The sequence below is a fragment of the Pan troglodytes genome, chromosome 3, assembly GCF_028858775.2.
Source record: "Pan troglodytes isolate AG18354 chromosome 3, NHGRI_mPanTro3-v2.0_pri, whole genome shotgun sequence".
NCBI lineage: Eukaryota > Metazoa > Chordata > Mammalia > Primates > Hominidae > Pan > Pan troglodytes.
In genome coordinates, this window is record NC_072401.2 from 73258898 (window position 1) to 73285505 (window position 26608).

Genomic DNA, 26608 nt, shown 5'->3' on the forward strand with positions numbered 1-26608 from the left:
CTGCCCCCTTGAATCTGGCCAGACTTGTAACTACAACAATAAACAGAGTATGACTGCTGTAATGTTATGTGACTTCTAAGGCCAAGCCATAAAAACCATGCAGCTTCCACCTGTTCTCTCAAAATATTCACCCTTGAGACACTCCATATTAGTATATTCCTTCTCAGAACAGCTCTCCTGACAAGAAAGGTCTAAGCCACATGGAGAGACCATATGAAGGAACTCCTACAGATATTCCCAACTGAGTCTATCTAGCTTTCAGATTATCCCAGCCTGGGCACCACACATAGGTGTTATTGTGGACTGACTGTTTGTGTCCCTCTGAAATTCACATGTTGAAGCCCAAACCCCCAGTGATTGAATTAGGAGGTGGAGCACTTTGGGTAGTAATTAGATTTGGATGAAGTCATGAGACCGGAACCCCCATAATAGGATTAGTGTCATTATAAGAAAAGGAAGAGAGACCAGAGATCTTTCTCTCTGAGAACCTACAAAGAAGAGGTCATGTGAGTATACAGCAAAATCGTGGTTGTCTGCAAGCCAGGGAGTGGGCCCTCACCAAGAAAAGAATATGCCAGTATCTTAATCTTGGACTTCCCAGGCTTCAGAACTGTGAGAAATAAATATCTTTTGTTTAATTTACCTAGACGATGGTTTTAGGTTACAGCAGCCCAAGCTGACTAAGACAAGTGTAAAGGAGCCTCCAGATGATTCCAGCCCCAACCATTTCAGACACCCAAGGCATTACAGATTTCCCAGCTGAGGCCCCAGACATCATGGAGCAGAGAAAAGGCCATACCTGCTTGCCCAGTCAGAATTTCTCAGTCATAAAATCCTTGAACATAATAAAATCATTGTTGTTTTATGCCACTAAGTTTGGGGATGGTTTGGCATCCAGCAACAGACACCTAGATGAGAACTTTAAGGCTGGGTTCTCTGTATTGGTTTTAGATTATCTGGAGTTTGTTTTCCAAACTGATTAGATTTAAAGGCATTAATGATCCTATTGCTAGTGGTGAAAAAAAATACACTGTAGTCCATGGCGTGCAGTGGCAAAACAGAAAGCAAGGCTTTGGGTGATGAAGCAGCTGCTGCAAGCAAACATTTTAGTGAAATAAATAAGTGCAGTAGGATTTCTTGGTTACTTCTAAGTGAACTGAAGAACTTGAGAAAAGAAAGTGGTAAATTCAGGCCTTTAAATTCCAACTGTAGGACAGGCGCAGTGGCTCACACCTGTAATCCCAGCATTTTGGAAGGTCAAGGTGGGAGGATCGCTTGAGCCCAGGAATTCAAGACCAGCCTGAACAACATAAGGAAACTTTGTCTCTACAAAAAATGTAAAAATCAGCTGATTGTGGTGGCACACACCTGTGGTCCCAACTATTCAGGCCAGGGTAGGAGGATCACTTGAGCCTGGGAGGTCAAAGCTGCAGTGAGCTGTGATCACATGACTGCATTCCAGCCTGGGTGACAGAGTGGGACCTTGTCTTAAAAAACAAAAAAATAAAATCCCACGGTAATGTCCACATACAGAACCAGAAAGCTTCTATGACTTCTCTAAAATTTTGAAAGCCTTATCTTCTAACAGCACAGGGCTGAACATTCTGAAAACCAGACCCAGAATCTAATTTTATGAGTGGGTGAATTATAGTGAAAATTGAATTTCCAAATTTGAACAGTCTTTTATGTTAAAGTTAGAGCAATGATTGGACAAGAGTGGGGCCTTCAACATTGGAATGGGGATATGTGGGCAGATTCCAATGAAGCTGGGGACTTTAAACCCCAAAATACTGCTGAGCCTCCCTTGCTATTAGAATCAACCTTTCCTCCATCGGAAGAGGTTAGACCCTCCTTGCCTAAAGAACCCGTAGAGGCTTCCCCTATCATAGACATATTCCAGGGAACTGCTGACTTGCCCCTATTATATCTCATTGCTTCTAGATGTATAAACAGACTCAAGTCCCAGCTGCCATAACAGCCTTCCACAGGCTTCTCCACCTGTTCCCACAATTGCTGAAGGGCTAATCTCTATAATAAATCCTGTATTCTACATCATCCACAGTGGTTCTGCTTCTCTGATCCAATCCTGACTGATATGTTAGGCATGGAAGAAAGAGTCAGAAAAGTTCATTTGGTAAGAGGGAAAAATAAACAGGAAGAAAGGAAAACACATCTAGAAAAAAAGGGTAGGCAGCATGTTACAAGTCAATCAGGAACTGTTTCTTCCACAAGGGCATACTTACTTTTTTTGAAGGATGATAGTTTGGGTCTGTGCCTTTGGCTACTGAGAGTTGTAATATCCGGGGAGAAGGATCAGAGATTCGAAGAGAATCTCTTGCTGAGTTATCACTGAAGGGTCTATATGCAAATGGAAACATGAAATATTATAACTGTTGGATGGAGAAACAACAACTGGATTTTCCATTACTACAATCAACTTCTAATCGATTATCTACACTGCTTCTATCTTAGGAACATCTATCCCACAGTCATGCTCTTTCTATCAGATTGGTGTTTCTTAAAATTTTTTTGCTATGATCCACAGTAAGAAGTACATTTTTGCCAGCACAGTGGCTCATGTCTGTAATTCCAACAGGCATCCCAACATGTCTGTAATCCCTCTGCCTTGAAAGGTGGAGGTGGGAGGATTGCTTGAGGCCTAGAGTTTGAGACCAGCCAGGCAAACATAGTGAGATCCTGTCTCTACAAAAACTAAAAAAATTAGCCAGGTGTGGTGGCATGTGCCTGTAGTCCCAGCTACTTGCAAGGCTGAGGCGGGAGGATCACTTGAGCCCAAGAGGTCAAGGCTGCAGTGAGCCAAGATTGCACCACTGCACTCCAGCCTGGGTGACAAAGTGAGACCCTAGTCTCAAAAAAAAAAAAATTTACATTTTATATTGTGATACAGTATATGTAAATGTGTGTTTGTGTATCTGAAACCAAAATTATTATGAAATAATACTTATCCTATACAATGCATTCTAATTTTTAAATTTTAATTTAATTTCATTATAAAAAAACTGGAATTGATTTTATGATCTGTTATGAATGAGTTGTGACCTTCATTATGAAAAACACTTCATTTTATACCAATTCCTCCTCTTAAATCTCTGAAATAAAAATTCCAGTCACCACTGAGGGCCCCTCTGCAACGGCCAGTCTCCTCTGTAGTATGATTTGAGATAGTGCTGGTCATAACTGCCAGCCACTTGGCCAATTTTCATAGGCTGTTACCCACATATTTCTTTCCCTAATCAAAAACCTATCAATTAAATGACAAACCTACGAGCCTAATATGGAAAATACTTTTTTCTCAAATAAATACATGATTACTCTCTAGGGGTAGGCTATTAGTTTGGGTTTTGTTTTTTTGCTGAGATACAATCAACATACCATAAAATTTACCTTTTTAAAGTATACAATTCAGTGGTTTCTAAAATATTCACAAAGATATGCAACCACCACCACTATCTAATTTCAGAATCCTGGGAACAACTAATCTACTTTCAGTCTCTATGGATTTGGATCTATGGATTGTCCTATTCCGGAATTTCTTTTTTTTTTCCTTTTTTTTTTTTTTTTCAGATGGAGTCTCGCTCTGTCACCCAGGCTGGAGTGCAGTAGCACTATCTGGGCTCACTGTAACCTCCGCCTCCTGGGTTCAAGCGATTCTCCTGCCTCAGCCTCCCAAGTAGCTTGGATTACAGGCACACGCCACCATGCCTGGCTAATTTTTGTATTTTTTAGTAGAGATGGGGTTTCACCATGTTGGCCAGGCTGTTCTCGAACGCCTGACCTCAAGTGATCTGCCCACCTCAGCCTCCCAAAGTGCTGGGATTACAGGTGTGAGCCACTGCACCTGGCCAGGAATTTCAAATAAATAGACTGATACAAATATGTAGCCTTTTGTGTCTGCCTTCCTTCACTTAGCATGTTTAGAAGATTGATGTATCAATACTTCATTCTTTTTTACGGCTGAATAATATTCCATTGTATGGATTGCCACATTTTGTTTATCTATTCATATCCATTGATGAACATTTGAATTGTTGCCAGTTTTTGGCTATTATGAATAATGCTGCTAGGAATATTTGTGTACCAGTTTTGTGTGAATGTATGTTTTTAATTATCTTGGGTACATGTCTAGGAGTCTAATTGCTGGCTTATATAATAACTCTATATTTAACATTTTGAGGCACTGAAAAACTGTTTTCTATATCAGTTGCAGTATTCTACGTTCCCACCAGAAATGTATAAGGGTTTTAATGTTTCCACATCCTCAATGACATGTTTTTTTTGTTGATTTATTATTTCTTATCATTATCCTTGCCATTCTTATAAGTGTGAAGTGGTATCTCATTGTGATTTTAATTTGCATTTCCAGGAAGGCAAATGATGCTGAGCATCTTTTCATATGCTTCTTGTCTATTTGTAAATCTTTTTGGGGTAAACATCTATTTAAATCCTTTGCCTATTTAAAAAATTGGGTTGTCTTTTATTGTAGTTTTCAGGATAATTTTTATATATTCCGAATATTAGTCCCTGATCAGATATATAATTTTCAATAATTTTCTCCTATTTTGTGGGTTGTCTTTTCACTCTCTTGGTAGTGTCCTTTAATGCATAAAAGTTACTTTTGATGAAGTCCAATTTATTTTTTCTTTTGTCACATGAGCTTAGATATGACAACAAAAGGTCATAGCTAAGATATGACACCAAAGGTCATATCTAAGAAACCATTGCCTATCTCAAGATCACAGAGAAGTATGCCTGTGTTTTTCTCTATGAGTTTTATAGTTTTAGCTCTTATATTTAGGTCTGTGATCAATTTTGAGTTAATTTTTGTGTATGATGTGGGCATCAAACATCATTCTTTTGCATGCAAATAGCCAGTTATCACAGCACCATTTGTTGAAAATACTATTTTTTCCCCATTAAACTATCTTGACACCCTTGCCAAAAATCAATTGCCCATAAATGTAGGGGTTTACTTCTGCACTATCAATTCTGTTTCATTGCTCTAAATGTCTATCCTTGTGCCTGTAACAAATTGTCTTAATTACTGCAGCTTTTCTGTAAGTTTTGAAATGAGAAACCATCTTCCAACTTTGTTCTTATTCAAGAAAGTTTTTGGCTATTTGATGTCCCTTGCATTTCTATATGAACTTTAGGATCACTTTATCAATTTCTATGAAAAAAAGGAAGCTGGAATTATTCTTTTTTTTTTTTTAGACAGGGTCTCCTTCTGTCACCCAGGCTGGAGTGCAGTGGCACCATCACATCTCACTGCAGCCTTGATCTCCCAGGCTCAAGCAATCCTCCAGCCTCAGCCTCCCAAGTAGCTGGGACTACAGGCTTGTGCCACCATGCCCAGCTAGTTTTTTCTCTTTTTTGAGATGGAGTTTCACTATTGTTGCCCAGGCTGGAGTGCAATGATGTGGTCTCGGTTCGCTGCAACCTCTGCCTCCCAGGTTCAAGCAATTCTCCTGCCTCAGCCTCCCAAGTAACTGGGATTACAGGTGCACACCACCACTCCTGGCTAATTTTTGTATTTTTAGTAGAGACAAGGTTACCATGTTGGCCAGGCTAGTCTCGAACTCCTGACCTCAGGTGATCTGCCTGCCTCGGCCTCCCAAAGTGCTGTGATTATAGGTGTAAACCACCATGGCTGGCCTAATTTTTTTTTATTTTTAGTAGAAAACAAGGTCTCATTATGTTAAGCTCCTCTTTTCCTCCTTCCCTATTCCCTGCAACAGCCATCTTACTTTCTGTCACTATGAATTTGACTACTCTTGGTACTTCAAATAAGTGAAATCATACAGTATTTGTCTTTTCTGTGACTGGCTTATTAAACTTAGCATAGTGTCCTCAAAGTTCATTGATACTGCAGAATGTGTTGGAATTTTCTTCCTTTTAAAGGCTGAGCAATATTCCTTACATGTATAATTTTGTTCTTTTGATACTACTGCAAAATTGGTTTTCTTAATTTCACTTTCAGATTGTTCATTGATAGTAGATATACAATTGCTTTTTCTGTATTGATTTTGGATTCTGCACCTTCTTGAACTAATTTATTAGCTCTAATAGTCTTTATGTAGATTCCTTAAGATTTTCTGCATACAAGATCACGTCATTTCTGACTTGAGATGGTTTTACTTCTCTCTATCCGATCTGGATGCCCTTTATGTTTTTTTATTTTTTATTTTTTTTCATGCCTAATTGCCCTGGCTAGAATCTCTAGTATGAGACTGAATAGTAATAGTGAGAGCTGACAACTTTGCTTGTTCCTGATGTCAGGGGTAAAGCGTTCAGTCTTTCACCATTAATTATATTAGTTGTGTGTTTCTTGTAGATTCCCTTTACCAAGTTGAGGAAGTTTCCTTCCATGCCTAGCTTGTTTAGCATTTTTATCATAAAAGTATCTTGAATTTTGTCAAATGCTTTTTCTGAGTCTATTGAGATGACCATGTAGTTTTTGTTTCTTTCATTCTATTAATTTAGTGTATTGCTTTGATTTTTGTATTTTGCACTCAACATATTCTCACATTCCTGGGGTAAAGCCAATTTTGTCATGGTGTATAATTTTTTTTACATTTTGCTGGATTCAGTTTGTTAGTTTTTGGTATGAATTGTTGCATGTACATTTGGATTTGGTTTGCTAGTAGAGTATTTTGGTGTGGATTATAGCATGTATATTCATAAACTATATTGGTCTGCAGTTTTCTTATCTGGTAATCATCTTTTCTGGTTTTATTATCAGGATAATACAAGTCCTCATAGAATGAGTTGGAAAGTGTCTGATTTTTTGAGAGTTTGAAGGAATGGTGTTAATTATTTTCTAAATATTTCATGGAATTCACTAATAAAGCCATCTGGTTCTGAGCTGTTCTTCATAGGAAGCTTTTTATTAATTCAATCGCTTCACTTGTTACAGATCTGTTAAGATTGTCTATTTCTTCTTGACTCAGATTCAGTAGTTTGTCTTTATAATAATTTGTCCATTTCATCTAGGTTCTCTCATTTGCTGGCTTTTATTTGTTTGTTTTCTCATTTTATTTGATTTTCTGAGAAACTCAAAATCAGGGTCTTGTTTTGTCACCCTGACTGGAATGCAGTGACACAATCACAGCCCACTGCATCCTTGACCACCTGGGCTCATGTGATTCTCCCACCTCAGCCTCTGAGTATCTGGGACCACAGACACATGCCACCATGCCCAATTAATTTTTTAATTATTTGAAGAGATAGGGTCTCACTATGTTGCCCAGGCTGGTCTCAAACTCCTAGCCTCAAATGATTCTCTCGCTTCAGCTTCCCAAATTGCTGGGATTACAGATGTGAACCACCATGCCCTGCCCTTTCTTTTTTTTTAAATATAGGCATTTACAGCTATAAATTTCCCACTAACCACTACTTTAGCTGCATCTCATAACCTTTGGTATGTTATGTTTTCAGTTTTATTCATATCAAAGTGATTTCTTCTTTGACCCATTGGTTGTTTAGGAGTGTAATTAATTTAACATATTTTTAAATTTCTAAATTTCCTTCTGCTATCAGTTTCCAATTTCATTGAACTGGTTCAGAGAATTGATTTTCTATGAATTTAATCCTCTTAAATTTATTGAGACTTGTTTTATGAGTTAATATGTGATCTATCCTAGAGAATGTTCCATGTACACTTGAGAAGAATGTGTATTCTCCTATTTTTGAGTAGAGGTTTCATAGACATGTGTTAGATATAGTTGGTTTCTAGTGTTGTTCAAGCCTTCTATTTCGCTACTGATCTTCTGCTTGTTATTCTACCCATTATTAAAAGTGGGGTATTGAAGTGTCCAACTATTATTGTTGAATTCTATCAGGTTTTTGCTCTGCTGTTGGGTGCATGCATGTTTATAGTTGTTATCTTTTCTTTCTTTCTTTCTTACTTTTTTTTTTTCTTGTAGAGATGAGGTCTTGCTATATTACCCAGGCTGGTCTTGAATTTCTGGCCTCAAGCAATCCTCTCACCTTGGCCTCCCAAATTGCTGGTGTGAGATACTGCATCCAGCCATAATTGTTATATCTTTTTAATGGATTGACTCTTTTATAATATAAAATGTCCTTTCTCTGTCTTTAGTAACAATGTTTGTCTTAAAGTCTATATTGTCTGATAACAGTATGGCCAATCCAGGTCTTTTTTGGTTGGTGTGCATGGTATATCTTTTTCCATTTTTTTACTTTCAGTCTATTTGTTTATTTGAATCTAAAGTATGTCTTTTGTAGACAGCATACAGTTGAGTGAATTTTTATCCATTTTTTTATCCTGTCTTTTTATTAGAGTGTTCAATTCATTTACATTTAATGTAATGTACATTTAATGTAATTACCGATAAGGTAATATTTATGCCTGCCATGTTGCTATTTTTTCTATATGTTATATTTTTTGTTCCTTTGTTCTTTCATTTCTTCCTTCTTTTGTGTTAGATATTTTCTACTGTGCCATTTAAATTTCCTTGTTATTTATTTTATTACATTTTAAAAATTATTTCCTTAGTTGTTTCTCTGTACATCTTACAACAATCTAGTTCAGACTAACACCAAATTAATTCCTATGGTATATAATAACTTTGCTCCTATATAGCTCTATCCCCTCCCCCTCCTTTGTACTTTTATTTATTCATTGTATGCCCATCAACATAAATTTATAATTATTGCTTTAGGCAATTGTCTTTTATGTCAGGTAGAAGAAAAAGAGTTACAAACAAAAATATATACATATTTACATTTTAATGTAATTATAATGTACTATATAAAATGTGCTACATTCTATATTTACCTATGTAGTTAATTCTTTTTGTGCCCTTTGTTTGGATTTGAGTTATTGTCAAATGCCTTTCTCTTTTTGGGATACAGTCTCACTCTGTCACCCAGGCTGTAATGCAGTAACATAGTCACTGCAGCTTCAACCTCCCAGGCTCAAGCAATTCTCCTGCCTCAGCCTCCCGAGTAGCTGGGACCACAGGCATTCACCACAACACCCCAGTAAATTTTTTATTTTTTGTAGAGATGAGATCTCACTATATTGCCCAGGATAACTGTCCTTTCACTTAGTCTGAAAGACTTTCTTTATTATTTCTCGTAAAGCAGGTCTGCTGGCAATGAATTCTCTCAATTTTTGCTTATCTAGGAATATCGTAATTTCCCCTTCAGTTATGAAGGATAATTTTGCTAAACAGAGTATTCCTAGCTTACAATCTTTTTCCTTCAGTGCTTTATTTTATTTATTTATTTATTTTGAGACAGAGTCTCACTCTGTGGCTCAGGCTGGAGTACAGTGGCACAATCTCTGCTCACTGCAACCTCCACCTCCCTTTTTAATGGACTGACTCTTTTATAATATAAAATGTCCTTTCTCTGTCTCTAGTAACGATGTTTGTCTTAAAGTCTATATTGTCTGATATCAGTATGGCCAATCCAGATCTTTTCTGGTTGGTTTGCATGGTATATCTTTTTCCATTTTTTTTACTTTCAGTCTATTTGTGCCTATTTTTTTACTTTCAGTCTATTCTTGTGCCTCTGCCACCTGAGTAGCTGGGATTACAGGCATGAGCCACCACACCTGGCTAATTTTTATATTTTTAGTAGAGATGAGGTTTCACCATGTTGGCCAGGCTGGTCTCAAACTCCTGACCTCAGATGATCCACCCACCTTGGCCTCCCAAAGTGCTGGGATTACAGGCGTGAGCCACCACACCTGGACAATCCTTCAGTGCTTTAAATACGGCATACTACTGCCTTCTGGCCTTCATGGTTTCTGATAAGAAATAACTTCTTAACCTTATTGCAAATCATTTGTATACAATGAGTTGTTTTTCTCTTGCTGCTTTCAAGATTTTCTTTTTGTCGTTGGCTGTCAACAGTTTGATCACGATGTGTCAAGTTCTGAATCTCTTTGAGTTTATCCTATTTGGAGTGTATTGAGTTTCACAGATGTGTAATATTTTTCATCAAATTTAGGATGTTTTTGGGCCATTATTTCTTCAAGTATTTCTCCCACCCCTTGATCTCTCTCCTCTGCTATGGGATTTCCATTATGGCTACGTTGATACTCTTCAAAGTGTCACACAAGTCTCTGAAGATGTGTTCTTTTTACTTCATTTTTTTTCTATTCTGTTTCTCAGACTTGATAATCTCAATTGACCTGTGTTGAAGTTTGCTGATTATTTCTTCTACTTCCTCAAACATGCATTTGAGCTCCTTTAGTTAATCAACTAAAATATATGTCACAAAGTCCAGGCTCATATCTGTAATCTATTGGACAGCCCTGTGTATCTTCACTAAGCACTTGCTTTTTTCCTTCACATAATTATAACAAGCTTGGTGATCTGCTTCCAATTCGCAGAAGATTTAAAAAGTGGTTGATTAGAGACTATTCCCTTGACAAAAGGAGAAATGACAGAAATAACTATGAGAAGCAAATATCTCATAATTTGAAAGCACAGAAGTCAGACCATTTAGCCTAAGGAAAATCCTGGCTTTATACTTAAACAGCTCCTGAGAGGTTTTCTATATTAAGGTATTATAAAATAGCTGATGTTCATAATAAAGAGCTTAAGCCAATGAATAATGGTTACATGTATGTTCAAGCAGCAGAAAAGTCTACTTAGAAAAGCAGGGAAATATAAACTTAAAAAAATACAAAATGTTTTAACACTAAAGGGCATTTTATTTACATGCAACATCAAACTGAGGTCTCAAGAAGTGGCAATAAAGTATTCCTTTGTTTATAACTATAGACACATTACCAAATTTATGTGTATACACAACTACCAAATTTTATGTATTTGGTACAGCAGATTTTATTGAATGAATTGATAAATAAGTAATTGAGGAAACCTTGTGGGAAGAATTGGGCCTTCTTTCGCAGTATTCTATGATGCAAAAGACTCAAGCTGTCTAGTTCAACCTTTCTCTGAATGTAGGAATCTTTTCTAAAACCCATGTAAAGTCACAGTTCCAGCCTGGGCTTGAAAACTTGCAGGGATGAGGGTGGAATGCTGGTTCACTTTCCGTTACTGGACAGTTTCCATTACCCGATAGCTAGTCAGAAAGATTTTCCTCCATTAAGCTGACGTCTGCTGCCCTGTCAATGTTCTACTTCTAGTTCTAGGATTAACATAAAGTAATTTTACTTTCACCTCTTCTTCCTCTTCCAGATGTCAACCCTTTAAATATTTTAACACAGCTGTCACCACTTTCTTATTCTCTTTTTTAAACTAAACATGTCATTTCTCTTAATTATTTTTCACATAACATAGTTTCCAGAAGGCCAATATCTCATTTCCCACCTTCCGAATAGTCTCAAGTTTATTATCATTTCTTAAGGTATAACATACATAACTGCACATACATGCCCAGTGTGTTCTGACTAAAGTAGCACACAGCAGCACTATCACCTCTCCACAACTGTACACTGTATATATTCCACTAATGCAACCTAACATTGAATTAGCTTTTGCAACAACCACATCACAATCTTAGCTCCCATGGAAAATGTACCACCTAGTGGTCTTATAAAGACAAGGAGAAATTCAGCCTTCAAAGCAAAAGGAAGAAAAAGTATCAAAGTCAGAGAGATACAGGAGAGCAAATTCCACAAATTGCAAAAACCTGTGGTGTTTTAGTTGCATATTTCCTTTTAACTGGCTAACAATGGTAAGGTTTAGTATAAATTTTAATTTCACCACAATTTGAGTCAAATGTAATTCCCGAAGATGAACTTCTGATTACCTACAATTGCAGCAAATATTTGATTTTTTACCTGATGCTTTGGAACACAAGTGGACTTTTAGCTCATGAAATTGCACACACTAAAATTAGAACAAAAATACTGAGACATCGGGCCAAATTAGATTAGGATTTACAGAGATTCTCAAGATACTTTACCTATTTAGTAGACACTGTCTTTTGAATCCATTGGGCTGTGACAGCCTCTGGATCCTTTTGGAGGGTTGTCTAAACAACGCAGGAGGAGTGATCTCCCAAATTACAGACTCTCTTCCCCAGCTGTGGTAGTATTGAGCCCTGCAAGTTGTAGAAGAGAAAAGAAGTAAACGAAACAAGCATGATTTCAAATTATCATAGTATTTTCCAACATTGATCCCCAGGCCTAGGGGAGCAGGTATGACAGTTTATTACTGATGAGCTATTTTCCACGTGAGGAGAAATTAATTGCTTTAGAAACGGTTACACCCATCAAGTTTTCAACTGGCTTCTATTATACTCAAAACAGATAGTTTTCTCAAATAAATGACATCTTCTTTTTTTTCTTTTTTTCTTTTTTTTTTTTTAGACGGAGTCTCACTCTGTCATCCAGACTGGAGTGCAGTGGTACGATCTTGGCTCACTGCAAGCTCTGCCTCCCGGGTTCACGCCATTCTCCTGCTTCAGCCTCCCGGGTAGCTGGTACTACAGGCGCCCACCACCACGTCTGGCTAATTTTTTGTATTTTTAGTAGAGACGGGGTTTCACCGTGTTAACCAGGATGGTCTTGATCTCCTGACCTCGTGATCCACCGGCCTCAGCCTCCCAAAGTGCTGGGATTACAGGCATGAGCCACCGCGCCCAGCAGACATCTTTTTTTTTCAATTGAGACAGGATCATACACGGGCTCACTGCAGCCTCAACCTCCTGGGCTCAAGTGATCCTCCTACCTCAGCCTCCCGAGTAGCTGGGATCACAGGCATGTGCCTCTATGCCCAGCAACTTTTTAAATTTTTTTCATAGACATGGGATTTCACTATGTTCCCCAGGCTGGTCTTGAACTCCTGGGCTCAAGCAATACTCCTGTCTCAGCCTCCCAAAGTGCTAGAATTAAAGGCATGAGCCACCATGCCTGGCAATTACATTTTCCAAATAGACCAAAAGATATACAGATGAAGAGAAGATTTGCTGCTTTTAAAACCAAATACTTCCTTTAGCATCTATATAAATAAATTTTTAAATATATTTCTATTTTATAGGGTGAATTATATTGATACTTTGCTAGATAACTGAGTTTAGGAATACATTCTACTTGATGATGTGCACAGAGTAATCATTATTGGGGCTTGTTAACTATGAATTTTTAGGATAAGTAACAATATTGTTCTTCTTTTATTTGTCTATTTATTATTTTTAGAAGCACGATCTTGCTCTATTGCCCAGGCTGAAGTGCAGTGGCACAATCATGGCTCATGGCAGCCTCAAACTCCTGGGCTCAAGCAATGCTCCTGCCTCAGCCTCCTGAGTAGGGGGGACTACAAGTTTGCATCACCATGCTGGGCTAATTTTTTTATATTTGTACGGATGGGGTCTCGCTATATTATCTAGGCTAGCCTCGAATGCCTATGCTCAAGTGATTCTCCCGTCTCAGCCTCCCAGAGTGCGGGGATTACAGGCATGAGCCAGCACACCCAGCCACCATTGTTCTTCTTAACAACGCTGCCCTTCAATCTTTCCTTATCAAAATACATCATCAGTGGAAAAGGAAGTGACATTGACTACCCCCCCAGACCCAATGTTAACTCAAATTGCAGTCCCACTTTTGCTTCTATTATAAGGACCTCTGTTCCTTTAGGACGTTCACAGATACAGATCTCCATCCCTCTCTCTGCCCAAGCCTCTGTCTGCTGGTTGCAGCTGTAAACATCCTTTACATCTAGGCTGAACTGGTGTCTTGTAAGCCTCAATCTGCATATAAGACTGTATCCCCCTTGCTCGCGACCACCCAGTCTTGAGGCCTGTCTACACCACCACACATATCTTTTGAGGGGGCTGGAGGCTGCCCAGCCCTGACTCTACTGCCCAACTGCACTGACTCACCTACCCACACCCATACCCACACATAGCCCAGCTTAAAAAGGCAGGAAACCTCTAGCCCCTACCTGGGATTGGCCTTTTGAAGGAAATGGCAGTTCAGTTTGGGAATTAGAAATACAGAAGGAAGTGGTGACTTTGAACAATGGGGCACACTGTGGAGACCTTAGACTCAAGCAAAAGGAGCCACAGTGGTTGGGAAGAAGGTGATTACACAGCCAATGAGCGGCACAAAGGCCAGATGTGCTTGGAGAGTAGAGCCAAGGGGAAAGGCCCAAGCAGTGAGTGAGAGATAGAAAAAAAAGAAGACACCAGAGACAACTGCTACTCAACATTCTCTCAGGTGGGAATGGCAACCACCAAATGCCAGGAAAATCTGTACTGACCATAATACTTATGCCTTATGCTGCCAACACCTAGAAGTACATAAGTGTTCTACAAAATGGAGAAAATAAACAATATATGGTGATTATGAAGACTAAACAAGAGAAGTGTATATGTTATTTTATAATTCACAAAGCACTATTCAAATGATTCTATTAATCAACTTGTATATTAATTTTAAATTTCATATTTGCATATCTTTTCCTTATAGATGCTGCATATTAACAGAATGTACTGCTGCTGCCCTTACGTGCTTCTCCTCCTCCCAGAGTCATCCACACATCCAAGTCTCACAGCGCTGTCAATGTAGCAGGTACTCAAGTTTTTGGTTTTTTTTTTTTGGAGATAGAGTCTTGCTCCGTCACCCAGGCTGGAGTGCAGTGGTGCGATCTCAGCTCACTGCAACCTCCGCCTCCTGGGTTCAAGGAATTCTCCTGCCTCAGCTTCCCAAGTAGCTAGAATTATAGGTGTGCACCACCACCCCCAGCTAATTTTTGTATTTTTAGTATAGACAGGGTTTTGCCATGTTGGCCAGGCTGGTCTCGAACTCCTGACCTCAGGTGATCCACCTGCCTTGGCCTCCCAAAGTGCTGGGATTACAGGTGCGAGTCACCACTCCCAGCCTCAAATATTATTTTAATATAGAGTACACTGCATTTTTCTCATTGTCAAAGAGACAAATATTCAGTATACAAAACTTGTAAAATAAAGAAGTTTAAGAGAGAGAAACAAAAAGCATATAGTAGTCCACCATTCAGAGATAGTAATGGGTAATATCTTGGAATAATTTGAGTCTTTTTTCCCTCTATTTATACACTCAAAAAATACGTATTGAGCACCAGGTTCTGTGTTAGGAGCACTCACTAGGAGAGAGTGGAGAATAGGATAATCACTGCTTTCTTGCAGCTTGTTCTCTATGTCAAGGGGAGAATACCAAATGTAAAATACAGTCAAGCACCGTGTAATGACCTTTCGGTCAACAATGAACCACCTATACAACAATTATACTGGATTGTACTGGAGCTGAAAAATTCCTATTGCTTTGTGATGTTGTAGCCATCATAACATCATAGCACACTGCATTACTCATATGTTTATGGTTATGCTGCTGTAAACAAACCTACCAGCACATACAATTATGTACAGTACATAATACTTTTTTTAACTTCCCTGTAAAATCCAATTTTAAACAGTATATAATACTTGATAGTGATGATAAACAACTATGCTACTGGTTTATGTATTTACTACATGTTACGGGTTTCTGTATTTTTATTGTTATTTTAGAGTGTACTCTTTCTACTTATAAAAAAAAATTAACTGTAAAACAGCCTCAGACAGGTCCTTCAGGAGGTATTTCAGAAAAAGGCCTTTTATCATAGGAGATGACAGCTCCATGCATGTTTTGCTCCTAAACACCTTCTAGTGAGACAAGATGTGGAGGTGGAAGATAGTGATATGAATGATCCTGACCCTCTGTAGGCTTAGGCTAATGTTTGTTTGTACCTTCTTTTTTTGTCAGGTCCCGCTCTGTCACCCAGGCTGGAGAGCAGTGTGATCATAGCTCACTGCAGCCTCAAACTCCTGGGCTCAAGCAATCCTCCCCTCTCAGCCTCCTGAGTAGCTAGGACTACGGGCATGTGCCACTATGCCCAGATAATTTTTTAAATTTTTTTTAGAGATGGGGGTCTTACTATGTTGCCCAGGTTGGTCTTGAACTCTTGGCCTCAAATTATCCTCCCATTTTGGCCTCCCAAAGCATTGGGATTACTGGTGCTAGCCACCATGCTCAGGCAGGCGGATTGCTTCAGCCCAGGAGTTTGAGACCAGCCTGGGCAACGTGGCAAAGCCCTGTTTCTACCAAAAAAAATCCAAAACAATTAACCAGGTGTGGTGGCGCACACCTGTAGTCCCAGCTACTTGGGAGGCTGAGGTGGGAGGATCGCATGAGCCCAGGAGGCTGAGGTTACAGTGAGCTGAGTATGACTGCACTCCAGTAAGGGCAACAGAGCAAGACCTCTGAAAAAAAAAAAGTTTTAAAAGTTTAAAATATTTTAAAACAGAAAAAAAAACTTATGTTATAAGGATATATATCAAGCAGAGTCCTGTGGATTAAAAAATAATAATAAGGATATAAAGAAAAAATATTTTTGGATAGCTGTATAATGTGTTTGTGTTTTAAGCTAAGTGTTATTATAAAATAGTCAAAAAGGTTTTTTGTTTTTTTTTTTAAGTTAAAAAGCTTATAAAGTAAAGGCCAGGCACGGTGGCTCACACCTGTAATCCCAGCCCTTTGGGAGGCTGGGGTTGGTGGATCACCTGAGCTCAGGAGTTCCAGACCAGCCTGGCCAACGTGGCGAAACCCTGACTCTACTAAAAATACAAAAGTTAACAGGGTGTGGTAGCACATGCCTATAGTCCCAGCTACTCGAGGGGCTGAGGCAGGAGAATTGCTTGAACCCGGGAGGGGGAGGTTGCAGTGAGCCAAGATTGCACCACTGCACTCCAGCCTGGGTGACAGAGCAAGAGCCTGTCTCAAAAATAAATAAATAATAAAAATTTTAAAAAAGAAGCTTATTGTGAGCTAAAGTGAATATATTATTAAAGAAAAACTCTTTTCATGAACAGTATAACTTCAGTGTACAGTGTTTATAAAGTCTACAGTAGCATGCAGTCATGTCCTGGGCCTTCATGTTCACTCACCACTCACTCACTGACCCACCCAGAACAACTTCCAGTCCTGCAAGCTCCATTCTTAGTGAATGTCCTATTCAGGTGTACCATTTCTTATCTTTTATACCATAGCTTTCTGTGCCTTTTCTATGTTTAGATATGTCTGGATACACAAATACTTACCATTGTGTTATAATTGCCTATGGTATTCTGTAACATGCTGCACAGCTTTGTAGCCCAAGAGCACCAGGCTATACCATATAGCTCAGGTGTGTAGTAGGCTATACCATCTAGGTTTGTGTGAGTGCACTTTATGATGTTTGTACAACAACTAAATCACCTACGGATGCATTTCTTAGAACATAGCCCTGTCATTAAGTAACACATAACTGTAAATAGTTGTGGTGAGTACTATGAAGGCATCAACTATTCAGCAGAGATAGAGGCTTCCTGGGTAGGTTCGTGAGAATGTTGAAAGTTATGCTGAAGAGAATAGTCAGGGAAGGTCTCTGTGAAAAGCTGAGACCTAGGCTGAGACTTAAAGGATCAAAACATCTTAGTGACTTAAAAATGGGGAAAGCATTCTAAGCAGAGGAGAAAATGAGAAAAAGGCCTTGGGATGGGAAATATCTTGGTATGTTTAAGGAATAAACATTTTAAAATAAAAGTAGGATCACAGTATATATACAGTTTTATGTTCAAATTTTTCACTTAGTATTACAGCATAAATCCTTGGGCCATGAAATACAAATGGTAATATTTTTAAAGTAAATACTTTGGTAAATTAAAACACTTAGAAGAGACTTCCACTTCCCGGCATGATAGTATAATAGGGATTGGGTTTATCCCTAGAATAAAGACATCTCCAGTAACTTTTTTTTTGAGACAGGGTCTCACTCTATCACCCAGGCTGGAATGCAGTGATGCAATCATGGCCTCGACCTCCCAGGCTCAAGTGATCCTCCCACCTTAGCCTCCTGAGTAGCTGAGACCACAAGTGCTTACCACCATACCCAGCTAATTGTATTTTTAGTAGAGACAGGGTTTCACCATGTTGGCCAGTCTGGTCTCAAACTCCTGACCTCGAGTGATCCACCCACCTGGGCTTCCCAAAGTACTGGGATTACAGGCATGAGCCACCACACCCAGCCACCAGTCCCGTTTTTTTAAAAAAAACTTAAAAGCAAGCCTCAAAAATGGACAAAGGATTTGGATGAACATTTCTCCAAAGAAGGTATTCAAATGCCAACAAACAAATGAAAAAATGTTCAACATCAAAAATTATTAAGGAAATGCAAATCAAAACCACAATGAGTACTACTTTCACACATAGGAGGACAGCTTTATCAAAATGATAATAACAAGTGTTGGTAAGGATGTGGAGATATTGGAACTCTCATTCATTACTGGTGGGATTATAAAGTGATACAGTCACTTTGGAAAACAGTCTAGCAGTTCATCAAAAAGTTAAATATAGGGTTATCATGTGAAACAGCAATTCAACTCCTGCTATATATTCAAGAGGAATGAAAACATACATTCACACAAAAGCTTGTACACAAATGATCATAGCAGCATTACTTTTGCCAAAATGTAAAAAGAGGCCAATGTCTAACAACTGATGAATCGATAAATAAAATGTGGCAAAGCCATACAATTAAAGATTGCTTAGCCATAAAAACAAATGTACTTATACATGCTACAACACAGATGAATCTTGAAAATATTGTGGTAAGCAAAAGAAGACAGTCACAAAGAACAACATATTGTAAGATTCCATTTATATGAAATTACCAGAATAAGTATATTTATAGGAACAGAAAATAGATTAGTGGTTACTTAGGGCTTGGAGAAGTTGAAGGGGTGTAAGAATTGACTGCTAATGAGTTTAATGTTTCTTTTAGGGAAGACAAAGTGTTCTAAAATTAGATTTTGATGATAGTTACACAGTCCTGTGAACATACTACCAAACTCTAATTTATACACTTTAATTTTTCATTTTTAATTTTTTCAGTACAGAGATGGGGTCTCACTATTTTGCCCAGGCTGGTCTTAACTCCTGAGTGCAGGTGATCCTCCCACTTCAGCCTCCCAAAGTGGGATTATAGGCATAAGCCACTATACTTTTATACTAAATTATATACCTTAAATGAGCAAATTATTTGGTAAGTGAATTAATCACAATAAAGCTATTTTTTTAAAAGAAAACCTCAGAAGATCAAACTGTTTAGAAATAAGGTAACTACATCCCAAAACAAAGCTCAAGAATATTTATAGGAATACAAAAACATCCAGGAGCCAGTAAGGTAAAATTCACAATATTTGGTACCCAATCAAAAACTACCAGGTATGCAAAGAAGCAGTAAATTATGACCCATAATGAGAAAAATCAATCATTAGAAACAGACTCAGAAATGATATATTATAAAATTAGTAGGCAAGAACATTAAAACAGCTATTGTAACTGTGTTGCGTATTTTCAAGAAGGCAAAGAAAAGATTGAGCATGTTAAGTAGACACAAAATATAAAAATACCCAAATGAACCTCTAGAGATTAAAAACTACAATGGGTGAGATGAAAAATACCCTGGGTGAGACAAATATTACACTGTAGAAGAAAAGATTAATGAAGACATAGAGAGAAATAAAACACAGAGGTGAGGAAACAGATTCGATGTGCTGTGGGAAAACTTCCAGCAGTCTAATACATCCAACTAGAGCCCGCAAAGAAGGAGGAGCAGAAAAAATATCTGAAATAATAATAACTGAAAGTTTTCCAAATTAGATGAAAATTGTAAATTTAAAGATCCAATTTTAATGAACCCCAAACAGAAGAAACATTATGAAAAAAAATTAAGATATATGATAATCAAATTTTTAAAAACCAGAGACAAAGAGAAAAATCATTAAAGCAAAATAACAGTCAAAGTCTCATCAGAAATAATGGAGACAGTGAGGCAGTATTTGTCCATCTGGAGTTCTATGCCCACCAAAAATACAGTTCAAAATGAAAGTGAAATAAAGAATTTTAAGATATGCAAAAGCTGAAAGAATTCATCAGCAGCAGACCTGAACTAAAAGAAGTATAAGCTGGGCATGGTGGCTCACATCTGTAATCCCAGCACTTTGGGAGGCCGAGGCGGCGGATCACTTGAGGTCAGGAGTTGGAGACCAGTCTGGCCAACATGGTGAAACCCTGTCTCTATTAAAAAAAAAAAAAAAAAAAAAAAAAACCACCAAAATTAGCCAGGCGTGGTGGTGTGCACCTGTAATCTCAGCTACTCGGGAGGCTGAGGCAGGAGAATCACTTGAAACCATGAAGCAGAAGTTGCAGTGAGCCAACATCATACCACTGTACTCCAGCCTGGGTGACATAGCGACACTCCATCTTAATTAAAAAAAATTATTATTAAAGAAAGTCCTCCAGGAAGAAGAAAAATACAAAATGAAATGTATAGATTTAATAGATCTACACAAAGGAATGCAGAGTATGGGAAATGGTAAGAATGTCGGTAAATATAAAACACTTTTTCTTATTTTAAAAATCTCCTTAAAAGATTTGACTATTTAAAGCAAAAATAATAATAATATATTGTAAGATTTATAGAAGTAAAATGTATGATCACAGTGGCACAAAGGCCAGAAGTAGGGAAATGGTAATATACCATTATAAGAATCTTACACTAGGCCGGGCACAGTAGCTCATGTCTGTAATCCTAGAACTTTGGGAGGCCAAGGTGGGCGGATCACGAGGTTGGGAGTCTGAACCAGCCTCACCAACATGCTGAAACCCCATCTCTACTAAAAATACAAAAATTAGCTGGACGTGGTTGCGCATGCCTGTAATCCCAGCTACTTGGGAGGCTGGGGCAGGAGAATCGCTTGAACCTGGGAGGCGGAGGTTGCAGTGAGCCGAGATTGCACCATTGCACTCCAGCCTGGATGACAGAGCAAAACTCTGCCAAAAAAAAAAAAAAAAAAGAAAGAATCTTACATCATACTTTAAGTAGTATAAATTAAAGATAGAAAGATAGACTGTGATAAGTTGAAGATGCACATTATAAGTTCTAAAGTTCTAAAACTAAAAAACAAAGTTATAGTGAATAAACCAATAAAGAAGATAAACTGAAATAATAAAAAATCAATTAATTTAAAAGAAGGCAACAGGCTGGGCACAGTGGCTCATGCCTGTAATCCCAGCACTTTGGGAGGCCAAGGCAGGTGGATCACGAGGTCAGGAGTTCAAGACCAGCCTGGCCAACATGGTGAAACCCCGTTTCTACTAAAAATACAAAAATTAGCCAGGTGTGGTGGTGGGCACCTGTAATCCCAGCTACTTGGGAGGCTGAGGCAAGAGAATTGCTTGAATCCGGAAGGCAGAGGTTGCAGTGAGCCAAGATTGTGCCACTGCACTCCAGCCTGGGCAACAAGAGCAAAACTCCATCTCAAATAAATAAATAAGTAAATAAATAAATAAGAAGGCAACAAAGAGGGGAAAGGGGAACCAAAAAAAGATGGAATAAACAGAAAACAACAGCAAGTTGGCAGCTTTAAACCTGAACATATTAGTAATCACAGTAAATGTAAATGATCTAAGTATCTCAATTTAAAAACAGAGATTATCAGATTGGATAAAAACCAACATTTGCCTATAACAAATGTACTTTTAATGTAAAGACACAAATAGGTTAAAAGTAAATGGATAAAAAATATATGTCATGCTAACAATAATGAAAAGAAAGCTGGCATATATGTATTAACAACAAAGTAGATTTCAGAGTAAAACATATGTTACCAATGATAAAAAAAAGGGTCAATTTGTAATAATAAAGGGGTTAACTGTATCCCTTATTCAAAATGCTTGGGACTAGAAGTGTTTCAGATTTTGAATTTTTTGGATTGATGAATAAATATGTATATACATTATGAGATATCTTGGAAATAGTCCCAAGTCTAAACACAAAATTCATTTATGTTTCAAATCTACCTAATACATATAGCCTGAGGGTAATTTTATATAATATTTTATATAATTTTCTACCTGAAACAAGGTTTGTATACATTGAACCATTTTATTAACTTTCATGGATGTCCTTGCATGGGAGTACAGAAAGGGGACTGGGAGCATCTACTTTCCCTTATGGATGATGAATAAACTATGTGTTGTGTGCTTGTGTTTTGACTGTGACCCATCACACAAGGTCAGGTGTGTAACTTTCCAGTCATGTCAACACGGAAAATGTTTTGGATTTGGAGCATTTTGGATTTCAGATTTTTTTATTAGGGATGCTCAACCGTAATTCTAAAGTTTTATGCATTTAATAACAGAGCTTTAGAGTACATAAAGTAAAAACCAATAGAATTGCAAGGAGAAATAGACAAATCCACAATTATGGTCAGAAATTTCAATATGCCATCATAATAACTGATAGAACAAGTAAGTAAACAGAATATCAGTAAGGATGTACAGAAAACTTGAACAAGACTACCAACCAACTTGGCCTAAGTGACATTTATAGAACACTTTACCCATTACAGCAAAATACACATCCTTTGCAAGTGCACACCGAACATTTATCAAGATAGATCACAATCTGGGACATAAAAAAGTTTCAATAATTTTGAAAGGACTAAAATAATGCAGAATATGTTCTTTAGCCATAGTGGTATTAAATTAGAAATCAATAGGAAGACATCTGGAAAATCCCCCATATATTTTGGAAACTAAATAATATACATCTAATATCCATGGCTCAAACATGATATCAAAAGAGGTATTAGAAAGTATTTTCAACTAAATGAAAATTAAGGCACAAATATCAACATTTGTGGAATGCAGCTAAAACAATAGAGGAAAATGCATCACACTAATGACTGTATCAGAAAAAATAAGAAAGGTCTCAAGTCAACGATCTCAGTTTCCATCATAAGAAACTAGAAAAAGAAAAGCAAATAAAATAAAAAGTAAGCAGAACAAAGGAAATAATAAAGATCAGAGGAGAAATCAATGAAATAAAAAGCAGTAAAATAATGGAGAAAATCAATGGAACCAAAAACTGATAGATCTCTAGCCAGAATGACAGCAAAAAAAGAGAGAAGGCACAACCTACCAATACCAGAAATGAGGGGTTGAGGGGATCATCACAGGAGGTTGGATAGATATCAAACATAAGAAAATATATGAACAACTTTACTCCAGTAAATTTCAAAACAGATGAAATTAATAAATGAGCTGGGCGCAGTGGCTCACGCTTGTAATCCCAGCACTTTGGGAGGCCAAGGTGGGTGGATCACTTGAGGTCAGGAGTTCAAGACCAGCCAGACCAACATGGTGAAACTCTGTCTCTACTAAAAATACAAAGAATTAGCTAGGCATGGTGGTGCGTGCCGTGCCTGTAGTCCCAGCTACTTGGGAGGCTGAGGTGGGAGGTTCACTTGAGCCTGGGAGGTGGAGATTGCAGTGAGCAGACATCATGCCACTGCACTCCAGTCTGGGTGACAGAGTGAGACCATGTCTCAAAAAAAAAAAAAAAAAATTTCCACAGATTGTGGCTTCAACGAAATTAATAAACTATCTGAAAGACACACACTGCCAATGCTGACTCAGAAAGAAACAGGTCATCTGAATAGCCCTATATCTATAAAATACATTAAATTTATAGTTAAAAAACCTTCTCACCAAAAAACTCTAGGCCCAGACGACTTCACTGGAGAATTCCACTAAATATTTAAATACCAATAAATACCAAGTCTGTATACTCTCCAATTGATTCTATGAGGACACCATTACCATAATACCAAAACCAGACAAAGACAGTACAAGAAAACTACAAATCGATATCCCTCATGGACATAGATGCAAGAATTCTAAAGTTATATTGCATCACATACATACTTAGTGTACATAATGTCTATGGATGCTTTGGTGCTATAATGGCAGAGTTGGGTAGTTGTAACAAAGAGTGTGTGGCTAACTTTACTATCTGGCCCTTTCCAGAAAAAGTTCGTTAACTTTTTACTAAAGTTATATATTGAAAGAGATAGAGAAATGGCCACCTTAAACTGGTATTTTATCTGAAACCAAACTGCAGGTAAATAATAATATCTTCATCCTTCTCTTGTTACTTTAAGCTCCCTCACTGCCTGTATCCATCTCCTTCCCCTCCCCCAACAGTCTTTCCTCAGAGAGCTAACTTAGCAGAAAGCTTAAATCATTCAACCAGCAAGCACCAAAAGCAAATTCATAATGAGCATCAAGAGCCTTAACAGCAGGTCAGGCACTGTGGCTCGCACCTGTAATCCCAGCACTTTGGGAGGCCGAGGCAGGCAGATCCCATGAGGTCAGAAGTTTGAGACCAGCCTGGCCATCATGGTGAAACCCCGTCTCTACTAAAAATACAAAAAAAAAAAAAAAAAAAATTAGCCGGGTATGGTGACATGTGCCTGTAGTCCTAGCTTCTCGGGAGGCTGAGGCAGGAGAATCTCTTGAACCCAGGAGGAAGAGGTTGCAGTGAGCCAAGATCACACCACCGCACTCCAGCCTGGGTGACAGAGTGAGGCCCTGTCTCCAAAAAAAAAAAAAAAAAAAAGCCTTAACAACCTTCTTATCTTTAGATGCAGTAATTAACTCATAATCAAGTCCATGGATATAATTAAAAATTCATGAAAGTTTCATGCACAAGTTCATTCACAACAATGTTACATATGCTACAAAATTGGAAATATACTATATCTCTAACAATAGAAGAATTACTTGCTTAATAAATTATCTACTCTTCCTAAAAAAAAGTTTAGAAAGATTTTTAAGCAAAAAAAAGCACTATATAAATTATATTTATTATCTCAAAATCTTTAAGCAGGCTATATATGTAAATACACACATAGTAAAAAAAAAAAAAAGACGAAGAAAATATGACAAAATAGTTTCTCTGAATTGTAAGCCTACAGTAGATTTTTGTTGCCTTTTAAAATATATTCTTATTATACAGTACAGAATTAAGTAAAATAAAGATATAAGGGAAAAGTCTAAAATAATATGAAGCAAATGTGATGCACACACACCGCAAATGGTATTCCAAATGGTTTTAGGTAGCACTTGAGTGAATTTAGAGGGAATGAGTGGTATTGAGTTTTATTAGACACATGTCATTTAAATACAAATACTGAATAAATAATTTAATGGTACACAAATATGGCAGCTTGTGAAGATAATATACTGATGGCTCAAGTCTGGGGAACACATTTTAAAGGAGAGAAGATCAAGGATTTTACCAGAAAGAAACCACATATAAACACACACACACTAAAGATTCCTTTTGCTTTTTTTTTTTAAAGGGCAAAAGATACATACGTGCATAATTTTATTTATTTTTTTCTGGAAGAAATCATAGGAAAATTTAGGATACTTTTAGGAAGAGAGAATAGGGAAAGGGACAATTCAGCTTTTTTCTCCTCCTTGATCCCTCCAAAGTAAATATAATCTCTTCTTTATTCCACTCCAAAGGCTTCTTGGTTATTACTTTAATCTACCTTGTATATCCCCCATAATAGATGATAAACTCCTTAAAAACAATAATTGTGTCTTACTTGCCTTTGCCCCCGTGCTATAATTTGAATATGTTTGTTTGCCTCCACCAAAGCTCATGATGAAATTTGATTCCCAGGCCGGGCGCGGTGGCTCATGCCTGTAATCCCAGCACTTTGGGAGGCCGAGGCGGGCAGATCACCTGAGGTCAAGAGTTCAAGACCAGCCTGGCCAACATGATGAAACCCCGTCTCTATTAAAAATACAAAAATTAGTTGGGCATGGTGGTGGGCGCCTGTAATCCCAGCTACTCAGGAGGTGGAGGCAGGAGAATCGCTTGAACCCGGAGGTGGAGGTTGCAGTGAGCCAAGATCGCACCACTGCACTCCAGCCTGGCCAACAGAAGAAGACTCCATCTCAATAAAAAAAGAAAAAGAAATTTGATTCCCAGTATGGTGGTGTTGGGAGTTGAGGCCTAATGGGAGGTGTTGGGTTATGGGGACGGATCCTTCATGAATGGCTTGGTGCCATTCTCAGTAGTGAGTGAGCTCTCACTCTCTTGAGACTGGATTAGTTTTAACAGGAATGTGCCCATGAGAATGGGTTGTTATGAAACCAGGATGCCCCTTGGTTTTCCCTCTTTGCACATGCCTGCTTTCCCTTTGACTTTCTTCTTCATGTTATGAGGTAGCATGAAAAGCCCTCACCAGAAGCCGAGCAGATGCCAGCGCTATGCTTCTTATACTTCTCTGTTTATAGAACCATGAGCTAAATAAACCTCTTCTCTTTGTAAATTACCCAGCTTCAGGTATTCTTTTGTAGCAAAATATTTGCTGAATTAAATTTAATAGTAACATGCCACCAAACATAATGATAAAATGTCACCAAACATGCAAAGATCATTTCTATATTTTCTAGAAAGAAGACTAATCATGTACAACTGGCATTCTTGTGTTCAAAAAAATGAAGTGATCTTCATTAAGAAATTTGAAAATATTATTTAATTCATCTTCTTGAATAAACTTTTACAAGTAAATAAATACGCCAATGATTGTAGCCTGTGAATATCATTCTGAAGCAAATATCCACCTCAACATTAGATTAAAAAGTATGTCTGGCCAGGCGTGATGGCTCATGCGTGTAATCCCAGCACTTTGAAAGGCCCAGGTGGGTGGCTCACTTGAGGTCAGG

At 37.9% G+C, this 26608-nt stretch overlaps 1 protein-coding gene across 2 annotated transcripts in view; it reads right to left on the reverse strand.

The window, feature by feature from the left end:
• The window catches only part of SPMAP2L (sperm microtubule associated protein 2 like), a 73574-nt gene that overhangs the window by 16550 nt on the left and 30416 nt on the right, over positions 1–26608 (reverse strand). For both annotated transcript variants that reach the window (XR_010156302.1, XM_016951677.3), the window contains exons 5-6: positions 11926–12063; positions 2244–2358 (exon numbers count right to left, since the gene is read on the reverse strand). Coding sequence is in view for 1 of the 2 variants with exons in the window: in XM_016951677.3 (XP_016807166.1) it covers positions 2244–2358; positions 11926–12063 (253 nt within the window). In the remaining variant the exon portion in view is untranslated. The remainder of the gene's footprint in view (positions 1–2243; positions 2359–11925; positions 12064–26608) is intronic.